Source organism: Impatiens glandulifera, chromosome 1, assembly GCF_907164915.1.
Source record: "Impatiens glandulifera chromosome 1, dImpGla2.1, whole genome shotgun sequence".
NCBI classification, from domain to species: Eukaryota; Viridiplantae; Streptophyta; class Magnoliopsida; order Ericales; family Balsaminaceae; genus Impatiens; species Impatiens glandulifera.
The window spans coordinates 147,708,783-147,728,958 of NC_061862.1; the positions used below are offsets into that span (position 1 = coordinate 147,708,783).

At 32.8% G+C, this 20,176-nt stretch overlaps 1 protein-coding gene across 1 annotated transcript; it reads right to left on the reverse strand.

The window, feature by feature from the left end:
- Positions 1-484: 484 nt before the first annotated feature.
- On the reverse strand, positions 485-3,552 carry LOC124910089 (putative receptor-like protein kinase At3g47110). The gene is made up of 2 exons (XM_047450714.1): positions 900-3,552; positions 485-825 (listed from the first exon to the last, which is right to left on the reverse strand). Exons 1-2 carry the CDS (start codon positions 3,550-3,552, stop codon positions 485-487), a joined length of 2,994 nt encoding a protein of 997 aa, XP_047306670.1.
- Between the last annotated feature and the right edge of the window lie 16,624 nt (positions 3,553-20,176).

Here is a 20,176-nt window from a genome sequence, read left to right on the forward strand (position 1 = left end):
AAGGTAATAAGAGTGAGTTCCCATTGTTGCACTACATTCTCACATTTGAAGATTTCTCCATGGATACCATTCACGTATACAATGAAGTGAGAGTCGCATCACATTGCATAATTCAATCAACAAAAATGTAAAAAAAACCAAAAATAATAAGAAAATCGTGGATTGTGGACCATTTAATTGAGTTTAACGCTTTCTTAATATCAATTATAAAAGCAACACGCGGAGTAATATTCTTCTTACCATAGCTCTTCAAAAAACTATGTATAAAAAAGATATTTTGTGAAATAGATCGACAATAAATGAAAACATTCCGACGGTCTCTGACTAACAAAATTAAATATAATTTTTTTAAAACACTTTGAAATGATTTTATAAATGATATTACAACACGAAATATGATTATTTACACTCAAGAAGTAATCTTAATTTATTATTTGCTTAAATGAAACAATAACCAAAACAAAATTAAAGTTGGGAGTTTCTTTTACTTGAACATGGCCTTATTGATATGTTGCAGTTCCCTAACAACATCGGTCATGCACATCCTATTTTGAGGTAATTCTTCCGAGCAAGCCAACCCAATCTTCACCAATGCGATCAAACAATTGTCTCTCTGACTAATAACAATGTCACTTTTTAAAATTGCCTGATCCAATACAAGCTCAACCGCGTTTTTCGCCAATGCTTGACCAACAAAATTATGAATGTTAAGACCATTCACAAACATCAAGTCAGTAGGCCTCTTTCCCGTTAACATCTCTAGCAACAAAACCCCGTAGCTGTAAACATCTCCTTTTATCGACATTTCACTTCCAATACCGTACTCTAATGAAGATTATAAAATAAATTAGGCCAACAAAAAATAAAGACAGGATTTGTTACACTATTGGTTAACATACCTGGTGCTGCATATCCGACTGTACCTATCACTCCCATCGAACTACTGTGATGCGAAATACCCATTTCTGGATGATAAAGTCTGGCTAGTCCAAAATCTCCAACATGTGAAACCATTTGTTGGTCAAGAAGAATGTTACTTGGTTTCAGATCACAATGAATAACCGTGGGTTCGCACTGATTATGAAGATAATCGAGTGCAAAAGCCACATCAATTGCAACTCTTAAACGCTGGAGTAGATTGAATTCAGATCTACTAGTGTTTTGAGATGGATGCAGCCATTTCTCTAGATTTCCATTCATCATGAATTCGTAAACTAGAGCTTTGAATTCGTTACCTTGAAAATCAATGCTTGAACAACATGTTACGATCTTGACCAGGTTCCGGTGTCTAATGCTCTTTAACGCTTTACATTCTGCAATGAAGCTCCTCGTGGCACCTGGGTTTACAAGGTTAAGTACTTTGATGGCAACATCTCCGATCTGATCAAGAACTCCTCTGTAGACGAAGCCGAAACCGCCAGCACCAATCAAATTGCTGGAAGAGAACTCATCCGTTGCATTGAGAAGCTCGCCGTAGGATATTTGCACGAAAGACTCCTTGGGCAGCAATTTCAAAGTGGTGGATTCCCTTTTCCTTTTCCGCAAGTAAAACACTAAGCTTGAAATTAGGATTAGTATTCCTAGTATTGAAGCCCCCACGATTGCATAGATGCGTTTGGATGAAAAGAAGAAGTTACGATTCAGTTTCTTGACCGGACATCTTGGAAGTTGTAGAGAAGGTATTCCGCCGCATAACTTATCGTTCCCATACACGGATACAGAACTCGAGTTTGCAAAAGTCCCGTGTAAAGGCAATTCTCCATTGAAATCATTGAAGGACAAGTTAAGGTTGATCAAGGAAAGTTTCTCCAAGAAAGTTGGGATTTGTCCCGATAGATTATTGCTCGACAGGTCAAGAAATTGAAGTCCTCTCATGAATTCCATCGAGTTGGGAATAGATCCTTGGAGCATGTTTCCTTGGAGGAATAAGGATTCGAGGCTGGTACAACTGCTTACACTGCCAGGAATCTCACCGGACAAGTTATTATTAGATATATCCAACGCCACCAAACTTTTGAGTTCTCCGATCTCTGAAGGAAGTGGGCCTGACAGATTATTATCAGATAAGTCGAGAAAAATCGATAGAGATGAAACTTGGAAAAGTTCTTTGGGAATGGTTCCACTCAGGTTGTTTTGTTCAAGATTCAATGCTATTAATCTTTTGCAGTTGCCAATACTGGAAGGTATCGTTCCCTCTAGGTTATTGTTACTGAAATAGAGCCCAATAATCAAAGAAAGATTCCCAATTGAAACCGGTATAGTACCCGAAAGCTGGTTTCCTTGAAGGACAAATCTCTGCAACTTTTGAAGTTTACCTATGGTACTAGGTATCGGCCCAGTGAATCTGTTATAAGATAAGCCTAACAAAGACAAGTTAACAAGGTTTCCGATGGTTGGAGGAATCCTGCCTTGCAGTTGGTTTGAAGAAAAGCCGAAGCAATACAAATTTGATGATAGATTACCTACAAAATCGGGAAGCACTCCTCGAAACTGGTTTCCATGTATGTTCAATACTTCCAAACTGTTGCAATTCGTAAGCGACTCGAGGAAATGCATTTCGTCAAAATCTCCACTCCCTAAATTGTTAGAATCTAAATAAAGACGCCTGAGATTCACTAGTTTTCTGAAATCAACCGTTAGTTTCCCACTGAATTCGTTACCGGAAAAAGCTAGCGTCTTGGCTTTGGTAAGATTCCCTATTGAATTTGGAAGTTGTCCGGTAAAGTTGTTATAATGGAGTTGAAGGATTTTCAAATGCGGGAACATGTTGCCAAAGTAGGGCGGAAGACTCCCGTGAAGATGATTAAATGATAAAGATAAAAAATTCAAGTTGGAGAGGTTATACAATGATGAAGGGATCATACCAGAGATCTGATTACCAGCCAATCCAAGAAATACGAGGTTCTTTAATTGCCCCAAGTTATTTGGAATAGTTCCAGCAAAGTGATTATATGCAGCAGAGAATTCTTCAAGAGAAGTGATATTGCCCAGAGATTTTGGAATTCCTCCAGTTAAATTGTTATAATGTACGGAGATCTCCTTGAGCATCGACAAGGAGCTAAATTCTTCGGGGATGGTTCCCACCAGGTTATTGAACCCAATGGATATATTCATGAGATTAGAGCAGCGCGACAGGCTAGAAGGAATCCTTCCCTGGAAACTGTTCCTTCGGAGCACCAATGCTTTCAGCCTGTACAAGCCACCTATTTCATTTGGTATTTCCCCATGGAAGGTATTGTTGTTCAGCAACAGTCGTCTAAGAAAGGTGAGATTTCCTACATGAGGAGACAAGGTGCCCGACAAACCCAAAGAGCTTAGATGAATGATAGTGACCCTCTTGTGCCTTTTACCGCAGACCACGCCTTCCCAATTGCAGAAATGGGAAGACTCATTCCATGAACTCAAAGCTCCTCCACCAAAAGGGTCGAGGATCTTGGACTTCATAGCCAATAGTGCAGCATGATCAGATTCGTTATTATTATTAAGAGCATCAGTAGTAATGATTAGTATGAGGAGTGCCAATTGTTGTAGCACCAACCAGAAACTCATCATGTTTGAAATTGTATTAGTTAGAGTATGCATCACACATCAGCAGAGTATGTATGGTAATAAATACTAAAAGCATTTCAACTTTTAAAGCTTAAGAAGTTTTTTACACGAAAAAGAGTAAGATGGGGGAGACTTGACTCTTGACTTTGAGATCATATAAAACAAATCGTGTGAGATGACTAATTGGAAATTTGGAATAACAAGAGAAACTACATGTGTTGACTTGTTGACGTAGAAAATTGAAGGCAGTGCATAAGGTAAGGTTGATCAATTTAGACAGTATACATACGTTTTCTTTTCTTGTGTACTATTCAAATGGATTGATTAAGTTGAAACTTTCTGACAATTAACAATCTTAAGAAAATTGACCAACTCAAGCTTTGATCATGCATATGCAGGGGCAATTTATTTTAACTTTAATTTTAAAATATATAAATTAAAATTAATAATACTTAATTAAATAATTAAAATATATTAAAATAACACATATATTTTTTATTTTTTTATAAATATAATATATATAATTAAAATTAAACATATTAAATTAAATCATTCAAATAAATATTATAAATTAAAATAAAATATTATACACTACAATAAAAATACACTACATCATGAAGTATAAAATAAAATATATTAAATAAAAATTAAAATAAAATAATTTATTTAAAAATATTATATATAACAAATAGAAAATAAAACATAAAAAAATGAAAACAAAATACGTTATATAATTTTCTATTTTCACATATTGTGTTAGTTGTTGATATTCTACCTAGATTGAAAATAATAGAATCAATCATATCACAATTTATCAAACACTTGTGAAATTTAGAAATAAGTGTTTAATCTAATCATTAATCAAGTATATTAGATGTTTCAACTTGTAAATAATTGAGAAATGGATTGTCTTCTTTGCTGATGAAGATATGAAGAGGAAGAAAATAAAGCATGGTCAAAGTGGTCAAAATTTGCTTACTCAAATAAATTATAAAAAGTGAGAGTTTGTGGACTATAAATACAACAATGTTATTTAATTTTATATAATATTTATTATATATTTTACGTATTTACTTGTATTACCTAAGAAGTCTAATGTTTAAATAGTAAAAATTATATATCAATAAAAAAATATCAATAAAAAAATTAAAATTTATCAATAAAAGAAAAATTGACAATCAGCAACAAATCTTCAATCAAGTATTCAATCAAGTAGCAAATCAATTATTCTCATTGATTTGTTACGGATAACATTCCATTCTTAGAATTTCCATTATTGAAATTGTTTCCTTCCAAGATAATTCTACACTCCCCACAAGTTGGGTAGTAGATGTTGAGACTGCCCAACTTGCCACATACTTCCTCGAATCGCCTTGGTGAGTATGTCAGCTAGGGTTGTAAACGAATCGAATCGAAGCGAATATTATTGTATTCGATTCGTATTCGTGAAACTATTCGAATATTCGTATTCGAAATTTTTTCGAATAATTAAAGTGATTCGTATTCGATTGGAAATTGATATTCGTATTATTCGATTCGATTCGAGTATTCGATTCGATTTTTTTAAAACATATTTTATACAATTTATTCGAAAATTTGAAACTTAATATTTTTACATAATATATAACAATATTCAATAAAATTACCTAATAAAAATTAAATAATAATGTTCAAATTACGATTTCAATATTTAACTCCCAATACAATGCAATGCAAACCATTACGCGTAACATAACATAAACAATAGTTATCAAAAGAACATTTCATTAAAGTGGTTTGTAAATCAATATTCGAATCCTTCATGGCTTGCAAATCAAGTGGTTTGCAACATGACATTGATCGGTTGTTCTTGCTCCTAAACAAAAATAAAAATCAATTAAAAAATTATTTATTTATGAAAACATGCTATAACTCAAATAAATTATAAAATAAATAGAGAACTCACATATGTCATAAGGGGTTTCTTGATCCCATGAATCTGACGAACCCACTCTGCTCCACAAATCAACACTTGTACCATATCAGATGTTAACCTTGATCGATAAGGATCCAACACTCGCGTTCCTGCACTAAATGTAGCCTCTGATGCCACTGTACTAATAGGGATAGCTAGAACATCACGAACTAACTTGGATAGAATTTTAAACTTCAATTCTTGAGATTTCCACCAAGCCAAGGCATCAAACTGTACACTTGTATCCTCGTCTTGAGTTCTAAAAACCCCTTCCTCCAAGTAAATATCCAAATCCGACTTCAGAGGATCATGAACCTCAACATTATCCAAATACCGATCAAACATAGACAAACCAGAAGGCACAAATTTTTCTTTAGACGTGGAGGCAATTGCCTCTCTTTGCTTCATATGATCATATTTACCATCTGACAAAGGATTCATCTCAAACTTGGATTTGATAGGCTAAAATTGCAATGTCTTTTGCTTTTCAGTGTGCATTTTCTTTTGCACGCACCTCTTCAAAAGAAATTGCAATGTCTTAATCGAATATTAGCGAATACCGAATCGAATATCTTGATTTTGTATTTGTATTCGTTTATTAATCGAATCGAATATTTTTATTCGAATTCGAATCACAAAATTACGAATACGAATATCAAAATTCGAATACAAATACCGAATCGAATCAAAAGTATTTGATTCATTTACAACCCTAATGTCAGCCACCTAATTGCGGGATGTAACGTAGTGGAGTACAATAGAGCCTTGGGCAGAGATTGAAGTGGGTGTTGCCGATGGGATGAAATGACAGTGAAAAGGCTTTGAATTTCCGGAGTTTCACTAGAATTTGATGACAGTGAGTGACGTTTGAATCGCCGGAGTGTCGTTGAATGTTGAGGACAACGAGTGACGTTCGAATCGCTGAAGTATCGTTGGATATGATGACGTTCGAATCGCCAGAGTGTCGCTGAATTTTTGATGACAGTGAGTGACATTCAAATCGCCGGAGTGTCGCTGAATGTTGATGACAGCGAGTGACGTTTGAATCGTTGGAGTGTCGTTTAATGTTGATGACAGCGAGTGACGTTCGAATCACCGTAGTGTCGCTGAATGTTGATTAATAAAATATTCTCTCAAATACATCAATAAAATATTATTTTCCTTCTCTCAAAATTCTACATGGTATCAGAGCCAAACTTTTGTTCTTGAGCTACAAATTTAGTCTTTCGCTGCTTCCATCAATGGTTACCTTAGTCATTAATTATTATTATTATTATATCTTTTAATAATGCTCTATTAATTATTATTATTATTTTATATTTTTTTAATGGTAGAAAAAATAAATAGAAGAGAAAATTTTTATTAGAATAAATGTTTTCGGTTACATAGGTTATGTCTATTATATAGACATTACATTAAATTTATAAGGAAACTAATCTAATAATATAAAATAATAATGATATTATCACAAATTATCATATTTTGATAATATCTTAAGATATATTATTTTATATTCTAATAATATGATCATAATTTATAGTAGCAGATCAATTAGACTAATTGATTGATTTGATACCGACTTTCCATATTTAAGAGATAATTCTACGTACACTCCCCTCAAGTTGGGTAGTAGATATTGAACGTGTCAAACTTGCCACATAGTTCTTGAAATTTGGCTTGGAGAGAGCTTTGGTGAGTATGTCGGTCACCTAATTGTTAGATGTAATGTAGAGAGGTGTAATAGAGCCTTTATTGACATTCTTTGAAATAAAGTGACTATCAACTTCAATGTATTTGGTCCTATCATGATGAACCGGAATCTTTGCAATACTGATTGCAGCGTAGTTGTCACACATCATTTGAATAGGTCCGTCTGGAGGCAATCCTAACTTTTCAAGGATGCGGCGTATCCAAATTCTTTCACAAATTCCAAGTGCAATAGAACGATACTCATCTTCGACACTACTTCGAGCGACGACAGATTGTTTCGCGCTTCTCCATGTGACGAGGTGGCCCCATACAAATGAATAATATCCAGAGGTGGATTTTATGTCGGTAATGTCCCCAACCCAATCGACATCGGTAAACACATGAATTGACTTGTCGGTTTTACTTGTGAATAGAAGTTCTTTTCCCGGAGAACCTTTTAGGTATCTTAGAATTCTAAAAATTGCGTTCATATGATATTCGGAGGGATAATTCATGAATTGGCTAACAACGCTCACTACGAAGCCAATGTCGGGACGAGTGTGAGATAAGTATAGGAGTCGCCCCACGAGTTGATGGTATCTACCTTTGTCGGTTGGGGTGTCTTTGTTGTTATTTCCAATTTTGTGGACGGAATCCATGGGAGTGTCAGTAGGCTTACATCCGAGCATGTTGGTTTCCTTTAAAAAGTTTATGGTGTATTTCCTTTGAGATAAGGAGATACCCTTCTTTGATCGGGCAAGTTCCATTCCTAGAAAAAATTTAAGGGGTCTGAGATCTTTATTGTCGATTCAGCTACTAATGAACTCTTTCAAATTTAGAATTTATTTTTTATCGTCTCCGGTTATATTGATGTCATCAACGTAGACAATGAGAATTGTGGTCTTTTTATTTTGAGCAATCTTGACAAACATTGTGTGGTCAGCTTGGCATTTAGAGAAACCATTCTCGATGATGGAGATTGAGAATTTTCTAAACCATTCCCTTGGTGATTGTTTGAGACCATACAAAGATTTATTTAGGCGACAAACTTCGTTAGGTGAAGCACTAATACCAGGAGGCACGTCCATGTAAACTTCTTCTTCAAGGTCTCCATTTAGGAAAGCATTTTTTACGTCGAGTTGGTGTTGTTCCCAATCTTTGTTAGCTGTTAGAGATATAAGTATTCGGATGGTGTTGAGTTTGGCAACAGGCGCAAAGGTTTCTAAGTAATTTATCACATATGATTGGGAGAATCCTTTGGCGACTAGGCGTGCTTTGTACCTTTTAATTGATCCGTCTGAGTTATGTTTAGTCTTGAAGATCCATTTACATCCGACAGATTTATTTCCTTTTGGAAGCTCACAAAGGGACCATGTATGATTTTTTATAAGTGCCTCAATTTCCTCATTAACGGCACGCTTCCATTTTAGTTGTTCGAAGGCTTCATGAATGGATGTAGGTATTTTCACATTGTCGTAATCGGCAATGCATGCCTGGTATGACTCCGATAAACATCTGTATGAAACAAATTTCGAGATCGGGTGATTTGTGCATGACCTGACACCTTTCTTAAGAGCAATGGGTAAGTCAATAGAAGGAATATCATGATTAACTGTCGTACCTGAAATTTATGTTGGACTCGGTCCTGAGGAGGATTCATGGAAGGGTGCAAGTTGTGCTCTTCGTCGTGGACTTTTAGCTCTTTTTCGGAAGGAGGTGGCTGTGAGGTTGTGGTTGTGGGTTCGGTTGTAACTTCGATTGGAGATGACATTGTGTTTTCAATTACAGATTCTGGTACAGGTATGAATATATGTGATGCTGGTGAAGAAATGGTTGTAGGTTCGGATGTAACTTCGATTAGAGATTATATTGTGGTTTCAGGTACAGATTTGGGTACATGTATGGAGGTACGAGGGATGATGTTTTGGGGAGGACCAACATGTTAAAGATTGTTGAGATTCTCCCCTAAACATGGTGATAGAAGGGTTGATCTTCAAAGAATGAAACATCTATGGAGTAAAAAGTCTTTTTAGAATGAGGACAATAGCATTTGTATCCTTTCTAATTTGGCGAGTACCCTAGAAAGATACATTTTGTGGCTCGAGGGTCGAGTTTGTCCCGATTGTGGTTATGAGTGTGGACAAAGGATGTGCATCCAAAAACATTTGTGGGGATGTGTTTGGATGCGATTTTAGAATCGAGAAATATTTTTAAAAGAGTTTCAATTGGATTTTGGAATCAAAGAATGCGTGATGGCATACGGTTGATGAGGTAGGCAGCGGTGGATATGGCATCTCCCCAATATATTTTGAGAGCATTTGAATCGATTAAGAGAGCTCGAGTTACTTCGAGTAGATGACAATTTTTTCTTTCGGCTACTCCATTTTGTTTAGACAGTATACATGACGTTTTTGTACTATTCAAATGGATTGGTTGAGGTTTTGTTTGGATTGGGGTTTTTGAAATTTTAAATTATTTATATAACTAAAAAACTGAGTAATAAAAAAATAATTAAAAGTCTAACTAATAAGAGAAAATAATAAAATAAATTTAAAATTTATTTTGTAATATTAAATGAAATAATATTTAAATTTTAAATTAATTTATAAATTTATAATTAAACATTTTTGATGAAAATATAAAGATTCTCCTTATATTAAAAAAAATAAAAGACCAAATTTACAAATTAAAACTAATTATTTTGGAGTAGACGAGATTACAAACATTTTACGTTAAAATTATATAAAATAAGATTTTGTCTCAACATTATAGTTAATTTATTATATACGTGACATTTATAAATAAATAAATTATGTCACTAATTTAACTAGCATTTAGCCCGTGCATTTGCACGAGTAATAATATAAAAAACCGTAAAAAAAATTACGGATAACATTTTTAATTTTATTTTTAATCGTTTTAAATTTATGGGTGGGTCAACACATAATTCGACCCAAGTATCCATTTACTCAACATCATTATATATTAGTTAGTTAAAAAGTTGAACTTATATTAATATTAAAACGTCCCGCATTTATCAAATTTGGTGTTTGAATTTAATATATAAAGTCTTTGTACACTAGTTGGTTAAAGAGTTGTACTTGTTTTGTTAGGTTGCAAGTTCGAAACATACCTTTAGCATTTTTAATTTTATTTTTAACCGTTTTAAATTTAAAAACGAGTAAACCCACAATCCAACCCAAGTATCCAAATTAACCACAGCTCTCGACCCGGCAATCCGGACACTTTAAAAATTAAGCATCATTATATATTTGGTTAAAGAGTTGTACTTGTTTTGTTAGGTTGTAAGTTCGAAACATACCTCTAGCATTTTTAATTTTAATTTTAACCGTTTTAAATTTAAAAACGGGTAAACCCACAATCCGACCCAAGTATCCAAATTAACCACAGCTCTCGACCCGGCAATCCGGACACTTTAAAAATTAAGCATCATTATATATATATATATAGATTAGTTAGTTAAAAAGTTGAACTTATATTAATGTTAAAACGTCCCGCGTTTATCAAATTTGGTGTTGAATTTAAAATATAAAGTCTTTGTAGCCTAGTTGGTTAAAGAGTTGTACTTGTTTTGTTAGGTTGCAAGTTCGAAACATACCTCTAGCATTTTTAATTTTATTTTTAACCGTTTTAAATTTAAAAATGGGTAAACCCACAATCCGACCCAAGTATCCAAATTAACCACAGCTCTCGACCCGGCAATCCGGACACTTTAAAAATTAAGCATCATTATATATTTGGTTAAAGAGTTGTACTTGTTTTGTTAGGTTGCAAGTTTGAAACATACCTCTAGCATTTTTTAATTTTATTTTTAACCGTTTTAAATTTAAAAATGGGTAAACCCACAATCCGACCCAAGTATCCAAATTAACCACAACTCTCGACTCGGCAATCCGGACACTTTAAAAATTAAGCATCATTATATATATATAGATTAGTTAGTTAAAAAAGTTGAACTTATATTAATGTTAAAACGTTCCGCGTTTATCAAATTTGGTGTTGAATTTAAAATATAAAGTCTTTGTAGCTTAGTTGGTTAAAGAGTTGTACTTATTTTGTTAGGTTGCAAGTTCGAAACATACCTCTAGCATTTTTAATTTTATTTTTAACCGTTTTAAATTTAAAAACGGGTAAACCCACAATCCGACCCAAATATCCAAATTAACCACAGCTCTCGACCCGGCAATCTGGACACTTTAAAAATTAAGCATCATTATATATATATAGATTATCGAATTTCAGCGAATTAATGATTGCTACTACTAAATTTTAACGACTTAGTAGTCAATGCGTTTGAAGCCATTAACCCATTATCTTATTTTGTATAACTTTAATAATAAGAAACCTCAAGTTATAAAGTTCGAAAAAAGTTATCCTAGAATTTTGGCCTTCTCCCAACTAGAAATCTCGATTTGAAGTTTTCGGCAAAAAATAAAAATATATAAATATATTATAAACCAATTTAATAATAATAAAAAAATTAGAGGAGAGGAGAAATTAATGGTAATCGTAATTTGTACGAGAGATCAAATTGAGCCGAACTCTATAAACCATGTTATTTTTTGAACTTTCTAATTTTTTTTATTGTAAGTTAGTTTTTTTATTTCTCTCTTGTATCTTGTAGAAGACAAATATTTGACTAAAAAAAATAAAAAAAAAATAGTTGAACGAAAGGAATATATATTATATATGTAATTCAATGTTAAATTTTAATATATTTTTTTAAGTACATGATAGTATTCTTATTTTAATTAAATTGTGTTTACGAATAGATTACTATATTTAATTATTTTATTTAAAGAAATTATTTATTTATTTTATTATTTGAATTTATAGGTTATAATATATAATAATTGTTAATTATACACTGTCAACACTTTTGACATAATTTTTAAGAATAATTTAATTAGTTTGATATAAGTTTTATATAAACAATATATTTTACTTTTTTTTGTTTATTTATTTGAACACCTTAATTTCAAATAGTTCAATTGTAATAATCATAAGTTAATTATATATTACTAATAATAAATAAAATATAATACTTAAATTTGAAAAACTAATAATTATTTTGGCTTAATATTAAATATAATCGTATAAATATTTAAATTATATATTAATATACTAGTTAATTACACTTTTTTAGTTATCTGTGTAAATTAGCACTAAATCTGTGAAACAAATCCGTTTACTCTCTTATAATTACAATCAATTTTTTTAATTTATTAAATTTAAATTATTATTTGTTAGAATAGTTTATGATATTTATGACTATATTTTAAAAATTAATTTATAATATTGGTGTGTGACTGTTATTCTTTTTTTATTGGTTCAAATTATTTAAGAAAAGACGTGATTATTGATGTTATATTATAAATATTTTATTTCTTATGCAATTTATAAGTTTTTTAAATTGATAATGAGCTTAATTTTAATAATTTTATAAAAGTACAAGTAATGAATAATTAACTGAGTAATAGCATATATAGTATATATAGTCCATTTATAATTATCAATTTTTATATAACTGGATTATTTTGTTGATTACTAATTAAATAAAAAAAATTTAACCACAAACACTAATTTAATAAGAAAAAAAGTAACAAAAAATTATGTATATTAAAATGTATTCTAAAAATAATATATATATATATATATATATGCACAATTAACGTTTTAAAAAAAAAAGACACTTTTCATACTAAATAGAATTAAAATCAAATTATTTTTACTTTACAATATTTAAATGTAATGATCAGGAACAAAATTTAACAATAAAAAAAATTCATTTTTTAATTAACAATTTTAAAATAATAATTGTGATATCTGTTATATATAATATAAAACTTAATTATTAATAAGTAGATCTCATTTATTTTAGTTTATAAGTATAAATGATTATGAATAATATATGAATTGACATATTAGTAGGTGAAGATCTTAATTACAAAATAAAATAATATATCTTTAAATATTAATAAATAATTAAAAACAAAATAAATGGCATTCTCCCATATTAATGTTAGATTATATATAATAATAATAATAATTCTAATTAAACTTTTTTTTTTTTAATCTGTGTTCTATTATTTAATTTTTTAATAAGAAAAATATAATAAGAAGTCTAGTTCTTTCTATCTTTCTCTTTTTAATTTATTTGTACGTACAATTATAGTTATTGGAAAACTATCTTACTTTAAAAAAAAATCTTTCTTGGTTAATAGGTTTGGTCGTGCGGTCCAAAAAGTGGATGTACAACCATTGGTGAGCGTTCAAGGTAAAGCAACACAGAACTTCATAAGAGAGTAGGAGAAGTAAAATGGTTAAATCGGATATCGATCTTCAATTAATTTCTAAACAACCCTTAAAAGGCGTCTCTCACATTTGAGTACGGGGAGACTTTGTACCATGAATGTCACTGGTGATAGAAGGAGGATTCTATAAAAGGGTTTGTCATCGACTAGACTTCGTGTTAACAATCAAAGGAAGAAGATATCTCTAGTTAACACGCAACTTATGCAGGAAAATAGGTTCGGAGTGGTGCAACCAGATCCTCGCAAGGCTGAAGCTTAGATTTATACAATAGTGGTAGGCGCTAGGAAACATACTATTTGGGTCGACTAGATGAAGGCGGTTCATGTCAGACCTAAATATTTTGAATTTTAAACATTGGAGACGCATCCTGGAGTTGTGGCTATATCGAAAATTAAGAACGAAAAAATAGAGCGATTGAGGTTGATTTGATTCAATTAAAGTTGTTACGTCGGGCCCTTCAAACGTCGACTTAGAACCAAGGGCGTCTTAGGATCGAATCTAATGAGAGCATCTTTTGGTATGCATTCAATTCTCGTGGAAGATATATTGCTCTATGTAAATAATTTAAAACAACATTTATCATGCAAATTGATAAGCGTATTAGACCCTTAGTCGATGAAGGAATCCGACGACTCATTGATGGTCGGTCAGTTAATATTTAAAACACACATGTAGTTGCGCCCGGACACAACATAAGACCGCTCGTAGATAGGGAGGGTACATGGATTCGATTATTTGGGATGAAAACATATATGTGGAATCATAGTCTTCTTAGTTATGCCAATAATGATCTTGGGGGATTTATTGAACTCGATGAAGAAACTCAATTAACACAAGAGAACGATTGTGTTAGAATTAAGGTGCATCATTTTGATCCAAATAGTCGTTACCCTGTGTTGATAAAGGGACACAAGTATATAAAGTGATGGTGTGTTTTGAACGTCCTATTGTCATGTCTTCTTTACGGGGATCCTCTTCATCGTCAAATCTGATTGTGTTAGAGGCATCGACTTCGTTTGGACTAACGAGAGAATCAATGATTACACCATTTTATATTGATTGGATCTGTATGGTTAACTTTGCTGATGTTGAAAAGCTAATTGTCGGGATGACAAATCCGATGGATTTGATATGGTCGGGAGGGTGGTTGAGAAGGACGATGATGAATTAAATGAGCCAATAATTTCTCGTGAGGCTGAGATGGAGCATCCATCCATAGATCTCGGGTTATGATGACTCCCAAAATGTCGAAAAAATGGAGAGTAGGTAGGTAGTGGTATATCAAGAGGTGAGCGAGCATCTACTCCTCATCCTATTTCGAATTTGTTGTCCGAGAAAAAACGATTGACAAAGTAGAAATAAATTTGGTCTAATATAGAAGATATAATTCAAGTCAATCCTATTATGATATTTTATCCTAAGATTAATGTTCTTGAATCATCCGTTTTCATTCATGATGTGTCTGATGAGACATTGGTAGTTTCTAAGCTAGATTATGATGTCAACAAGAATATTCAAATAGAATTATTGACACATAATATGACGATGGATGAAAACAATTCCTACATGAAGGAGGTTCTTGAATTATAGACTAAAATATGGCTCAATGTGCACGATATTTCACCCCTCCCGTATACATTCCACCCAAGTCCTTCTTCATAAAAAAATCTACCAACATTGTGATCCAAAGAAGCTAAATAATCTATTATAGGGTTATATGCATGTAAGAAAGTGTGTCTCGAAGTGGAAAAAGAGTTATTCCGACTAGATTTATCAATTATTGGAAAGATTATTGCTTGCAATGTTTATGGATTAAATGATGGTGTGAAGAGATATATCATATCGTCATTAATGGGACCCTTGGTTGTAGCATATACTGTTTTAGTGAGCCTAAAATTTAGAAGATGGATAAGTAGATCGTTAAGGATCTATGTAATTGGTGGTTCTATAGTTGGGAGGCTCTTAATTCTATAGGGGCATCGGGTGGAATTTTTGTTGTATTGAATGAAGACATGTATAAGAAAATGGATGTTAATTTGGGTAGATATCAGTTAATGTTCAATTAAGAAATCGGAAGGATAATTTTCGATGAGTAATTTTTGCGGTCTATGGACCAATTCTTTCATAATTTAAAATAGAGTTCTTTAATAATATGAAGAATATGGCTAGTCTCTATAATTTACCAATTGTTTTTACGGGCGACATGAACGAAGTTAGATTCCCGTCTTAAAGAAAATGGGTCAACATGCATAGTAGCCTAATGCGCGAGTTCTTACAGACAATTAAAAACTTGAACGTTTAGGAGAGGTAATAATAATGGGGGTCAAGTTCATTCTCGTATCGACATATTTCTAATTAGTGAATCATTTTTTTGAGGTTTTTTTTAATATATTTCAAAAGGTCATTCCATAGAGTTGTTCAAATTACCGACTAATCTTGATGGAACGTTGAATGGTGGAGGGAACATGTCGATTATTTAGATTTAAAAATAAAAGGTTGATCAAGAAAGACTTTATATCGTGTGTGCAATTATGGTGGGTGAATTAGACATCGATTGGTTCTCCATCGAGTAACATTTTTGTGAACTTCTCAAAAATTGGTTCGTGGGAGATTGTGCTTTATTTTGTGCTAAAAACAATGACTTGTGTAATAAAATTAATGTCATTAACGGGGTAATGTGATTCGTGAACTCTCCGTTGATGAGGTTAGTTCTCGGATTCACATTGTTAGCAAGTTGCTCAATATGTGTAAGGAGGAAGAAATTAGGGCACGAAAGTGAAGTATAGCTACATGGTTAAGATTCAAAGATAGAAACACCAAGTCTTTCCATGGGATCTCTTATGCGTAAATAAGAAAAAATGTGATTAATTTGATCTCGATCGAGGGAGAAGTTCATGATAGTGAAGCTTAAATCTCTACGAGTATTTTCAAATTCTATAAGAATTTTTCTAAGGAGTCATTTAAGGTCAGGCCTAAATTGAATGATATTACTTTTGATTCAATTAGTACAATGCAAAAAAATATGTTGGAGACTAGTTTTACGTTGGAGGAGGTCGAGGAGGTTATTAAGGGTGTTGAAGTGATAAAACACCGAGATGCAACGAGTTTACTTTGGCTTTTTTAAGAAGGCATGACATTTCCTTAAGACTGAAATTATAGAAGCGATTAATCATTTTTGTCGATTTTCATCATTTGACAAGAGTTAGAACTCTACTTTGATATGTCTCATTCATAAAGCTCTAAGGACTATTAATGTGAAGAACTTTAGGCATATTAGTCTTATTTCGTTTGTTTATAAGATTGCCGCAAAATGTTTGACCAACATGTTGCGGAGGGTATTAGAGACAGTCATATCTAGTAATCAGATGGCGTTCATCAAGTGTCGTCAAATCTATGATGTTGTATTAATAGTCAATGAGTGCATTGACTTAGTTAATTTAAGAGGTGAAAAATGTATTTTTCTCAAATTAAGTATCGAAAATGTTTATGATCATGTTAATTTGGAGTTTTTGTTTGATGTAATGGACAAAATCAGAATGTGTGCGAATATGATTAGTTGTATTAGATTTTGTCTCTTGACGGTTAAGTTTTTTTATCATTGTTAATAAGAGTTTTCAATTTTTTTTTGAGAGCTTCCGAGGGATCAAACATGGTGATCCACTCTCTCCTTTTTTGTTCGTCATAACATTATAAAAGCTCTAAAAAAATGATAATTTTTGCAAAAAAAACTCAAAACTCATCCATGGAGTGAGTTGTGGGTCAAGAATATATCATTTTTCTATATCATATTTACTTTTTGCCGATGACAAGCTCTACATGGTTCAAGCTACCTATATGAATTTTAAACACCTTCATGATATATTTATTTAGTGCATGTTTCGGTATTTTGAGTTAATTTTAATAAGTCAGACATCTTTTTCTCATATTCTGTTTCGAATAGAAGAAATATAAGGTTAACAAATATGGTGGGGTTCAAAATTGGTGATCTTCCATCAACATATCTTGGTATGTCATTAGGTACTAAATTACGATCCAATTTCTCTTAGGACCCGATTATCAATAAAATGGAATGTAAATTGTCTAGATGGAAAAGTAAAATAATTTTAAAAAGGGGTCGGCTTATCCTCATTAAGAGTGTGTTTTCATATATGCCAATATATGATGTCTTTATTCATTCTTCTTAAGAGTGTGACGGTAAAAATTGAGAGAATAATGTGTAAATTTCTATGGGTATCTTTCAACTCATCATTTTGTCATCTAGTTAGTTAGGATAAGGTTAAATATTAAAAATATCAAGAAGGTCTGAATATTCGAGATCTTATTTTCTTTAATAGGGATCTTCTATCAAAATGGTGTAGTAGGTTTACAACAGAGCCAAATAGTCTTTGGGCATCGATAATCAGATGTAAGTATGATCATGGTTGGTCTAGTTGGTTCATCAAAATGTCTAATTATCCAAAAGGGTGTAACATTGGAGGGTAATTTGTCCTATTTAGAAATTTTTTGTAAGCAATCTAGATTCATTGTGAGGATGGTTCTTCGATTAATTTTTGTAACGACATTTGATGTAGTTTCAAAAGTCTAGATGCAACATATTTTGAGATTGCATCCATTGTTATATGTTGTCATAGTTAAGGACATATTTGATCATCAGTATTGTAATTTTGCTAACCGAATTAGATATAGAAGGAGGTTAAATATTATGGAGACTTCGTCTCATAATAGAGTTTTAAAAGGATTAGTGGCACCAATAAAGACAGGGGTCTAACTATTGATGACAACCTAGTACAAAAACGGTTTGATAGAAATCTGGTTAGGGATTTGTATCACTTTCTATTCTTTACAAACCCTTGCAAAGTCTTGAACGATTCAAGTGCAGAAACGTTTGCTTAGGTTTGAAGCTAAGAACCAATGAAGGAGAAGATGACAGAATGTAAATGACACAAAGAGATGTTTATGGATGTTCAGAGCAAAACTCTTATACGTCACCCCTTCTTCCAACCACCGGAAGGATTCACTATACTTTTCTTAGAATTAATTACAGTTGCAAAACTAGCTCACTGTTGAACAGATCAGACTCTGTTCAACTTACAGTATATTGAAGAATATCACTCAGCTAGACAATACTTTGATTTTATCTATCTCTTGATGTACAAACACAGTAAAACAAGAAAGCAATTCGTGAGATTGTAAGTTCAGTAATTCGTTCGTGTATCAGCTTGTATGTTTGCGTGTATATTCGTCTGTTGTCCTCGAAGGTCTTTAAATAGAGAATAGGTACCAATAGTTGAATCTTCTAGAATGACACATGGCAAGCACCCATTGGGAAGCCTCCATAGTACACTGGTGCAACAGACTCTGTGCATAAAGATCGTGGCCGTACCAATCTGGTAGTGTGCCAAATATTCTTCTAGGATTGTCTTGTAAGAAACAAGTAGTGGGAAGAATATTTGTTTACGTGACATTAATTCATAGGATATAATTGGTTGTCGTACTAATCTGCACAAATTAGTGGAGTAGGAGTAGCGTACAACTAGTTGATCATGGGTAGACGGATGGTAGCTTTAAGCAACTGCTAAAGCAAGGCATTAGACGTGCTCCAATTAGACTGACAAGTCTAATGAAGTTAGACGTCCCCGTCTAATAGCAGGATCCATTAGACTACCAAGTCTAATGGAGTTAGACGACACGTCTAACTACGTGTCCCTTCAAACTAATCTGAAAGAGTTAGACTGCACGTCTAAATACATATCTGTTAGACTACACGTCTAACTACGTATCTGTTAGACTGCACGTCTAACTACGTATCTGTTAGACTGCACGTCTAACTACATATCTATTAGACTGCACGTCTAACTACGTATCTGTTAGACTGCACGTCTAATTACATATCTGTTATACTGCATGTCTAACTTCGTATCTGTTAGACTACACGTCTAATTACGTATCAGTTAGACTGCACGTCTAACTACGTCTGTTAGACTGCACGTCTAACTACGTATTTGTTAGATTGCACGTCTAACTACGTATCTCTTAGACTGCACGTCTAACTAGGTATATGTTAGACTGCACGTCTAACTACGTCTCTATTAGACTGCACGTTTAACTACATATCTGTTAGACTACACGTCTAACTACGTCTGTTAGATTGCACGTCTAACTACGTATCTGTTAGATTGCACGCCTAACTACGTATCTATTAGATTGCACGTATAACTACGTATCTATTAGATTGCACGTCTAACTACGCATCTGTTAGACTGCACGTCTAACTACATCTCTGTTAGATTGCACGTCTAACTACGTATCTATTAGACTACACGTCTAACTACGTATCTGTTAGACTGCACGTATAACTACGTATCTGTTAGACTTCACGTCTTATTACGCATCTGTTAGACTGCACGTCTAACTACGTCTAATAGATTGCACGTCTAACTATGTCTCTATTAGACTGCACGTCTAACTACGTATCTGTTAGACTACACGCCTAACTACGTCTCTGTTAGACTGCACGTCTAACTATGTATTTGTTAGACTGCGCGTCTAACTACATCTGTTAGACTGCACGTCTAACTACATCTCTATTAGACTGCACGTCTAATTACGTATCTGTTAGACTACACGTCTAACTACGTATCTGTTAGA

Bases quoted from the DNA above. Each gene is read 5' to 3' on its own strand.
- LOC124910089 (XM_047450714.1), bottom strand. From the start codon at position 3,552: ATGATGAGTTTCTGGTTGGTGCTACAACAATTGGCACTCCTCATACTA. The intron at 826-899 runs GTATGTTAACCA...AATCTTCATTAG, and splicing joins AGTCGGATATGCAGCACCAG to AGTACGGTATTGGAAGTGAA.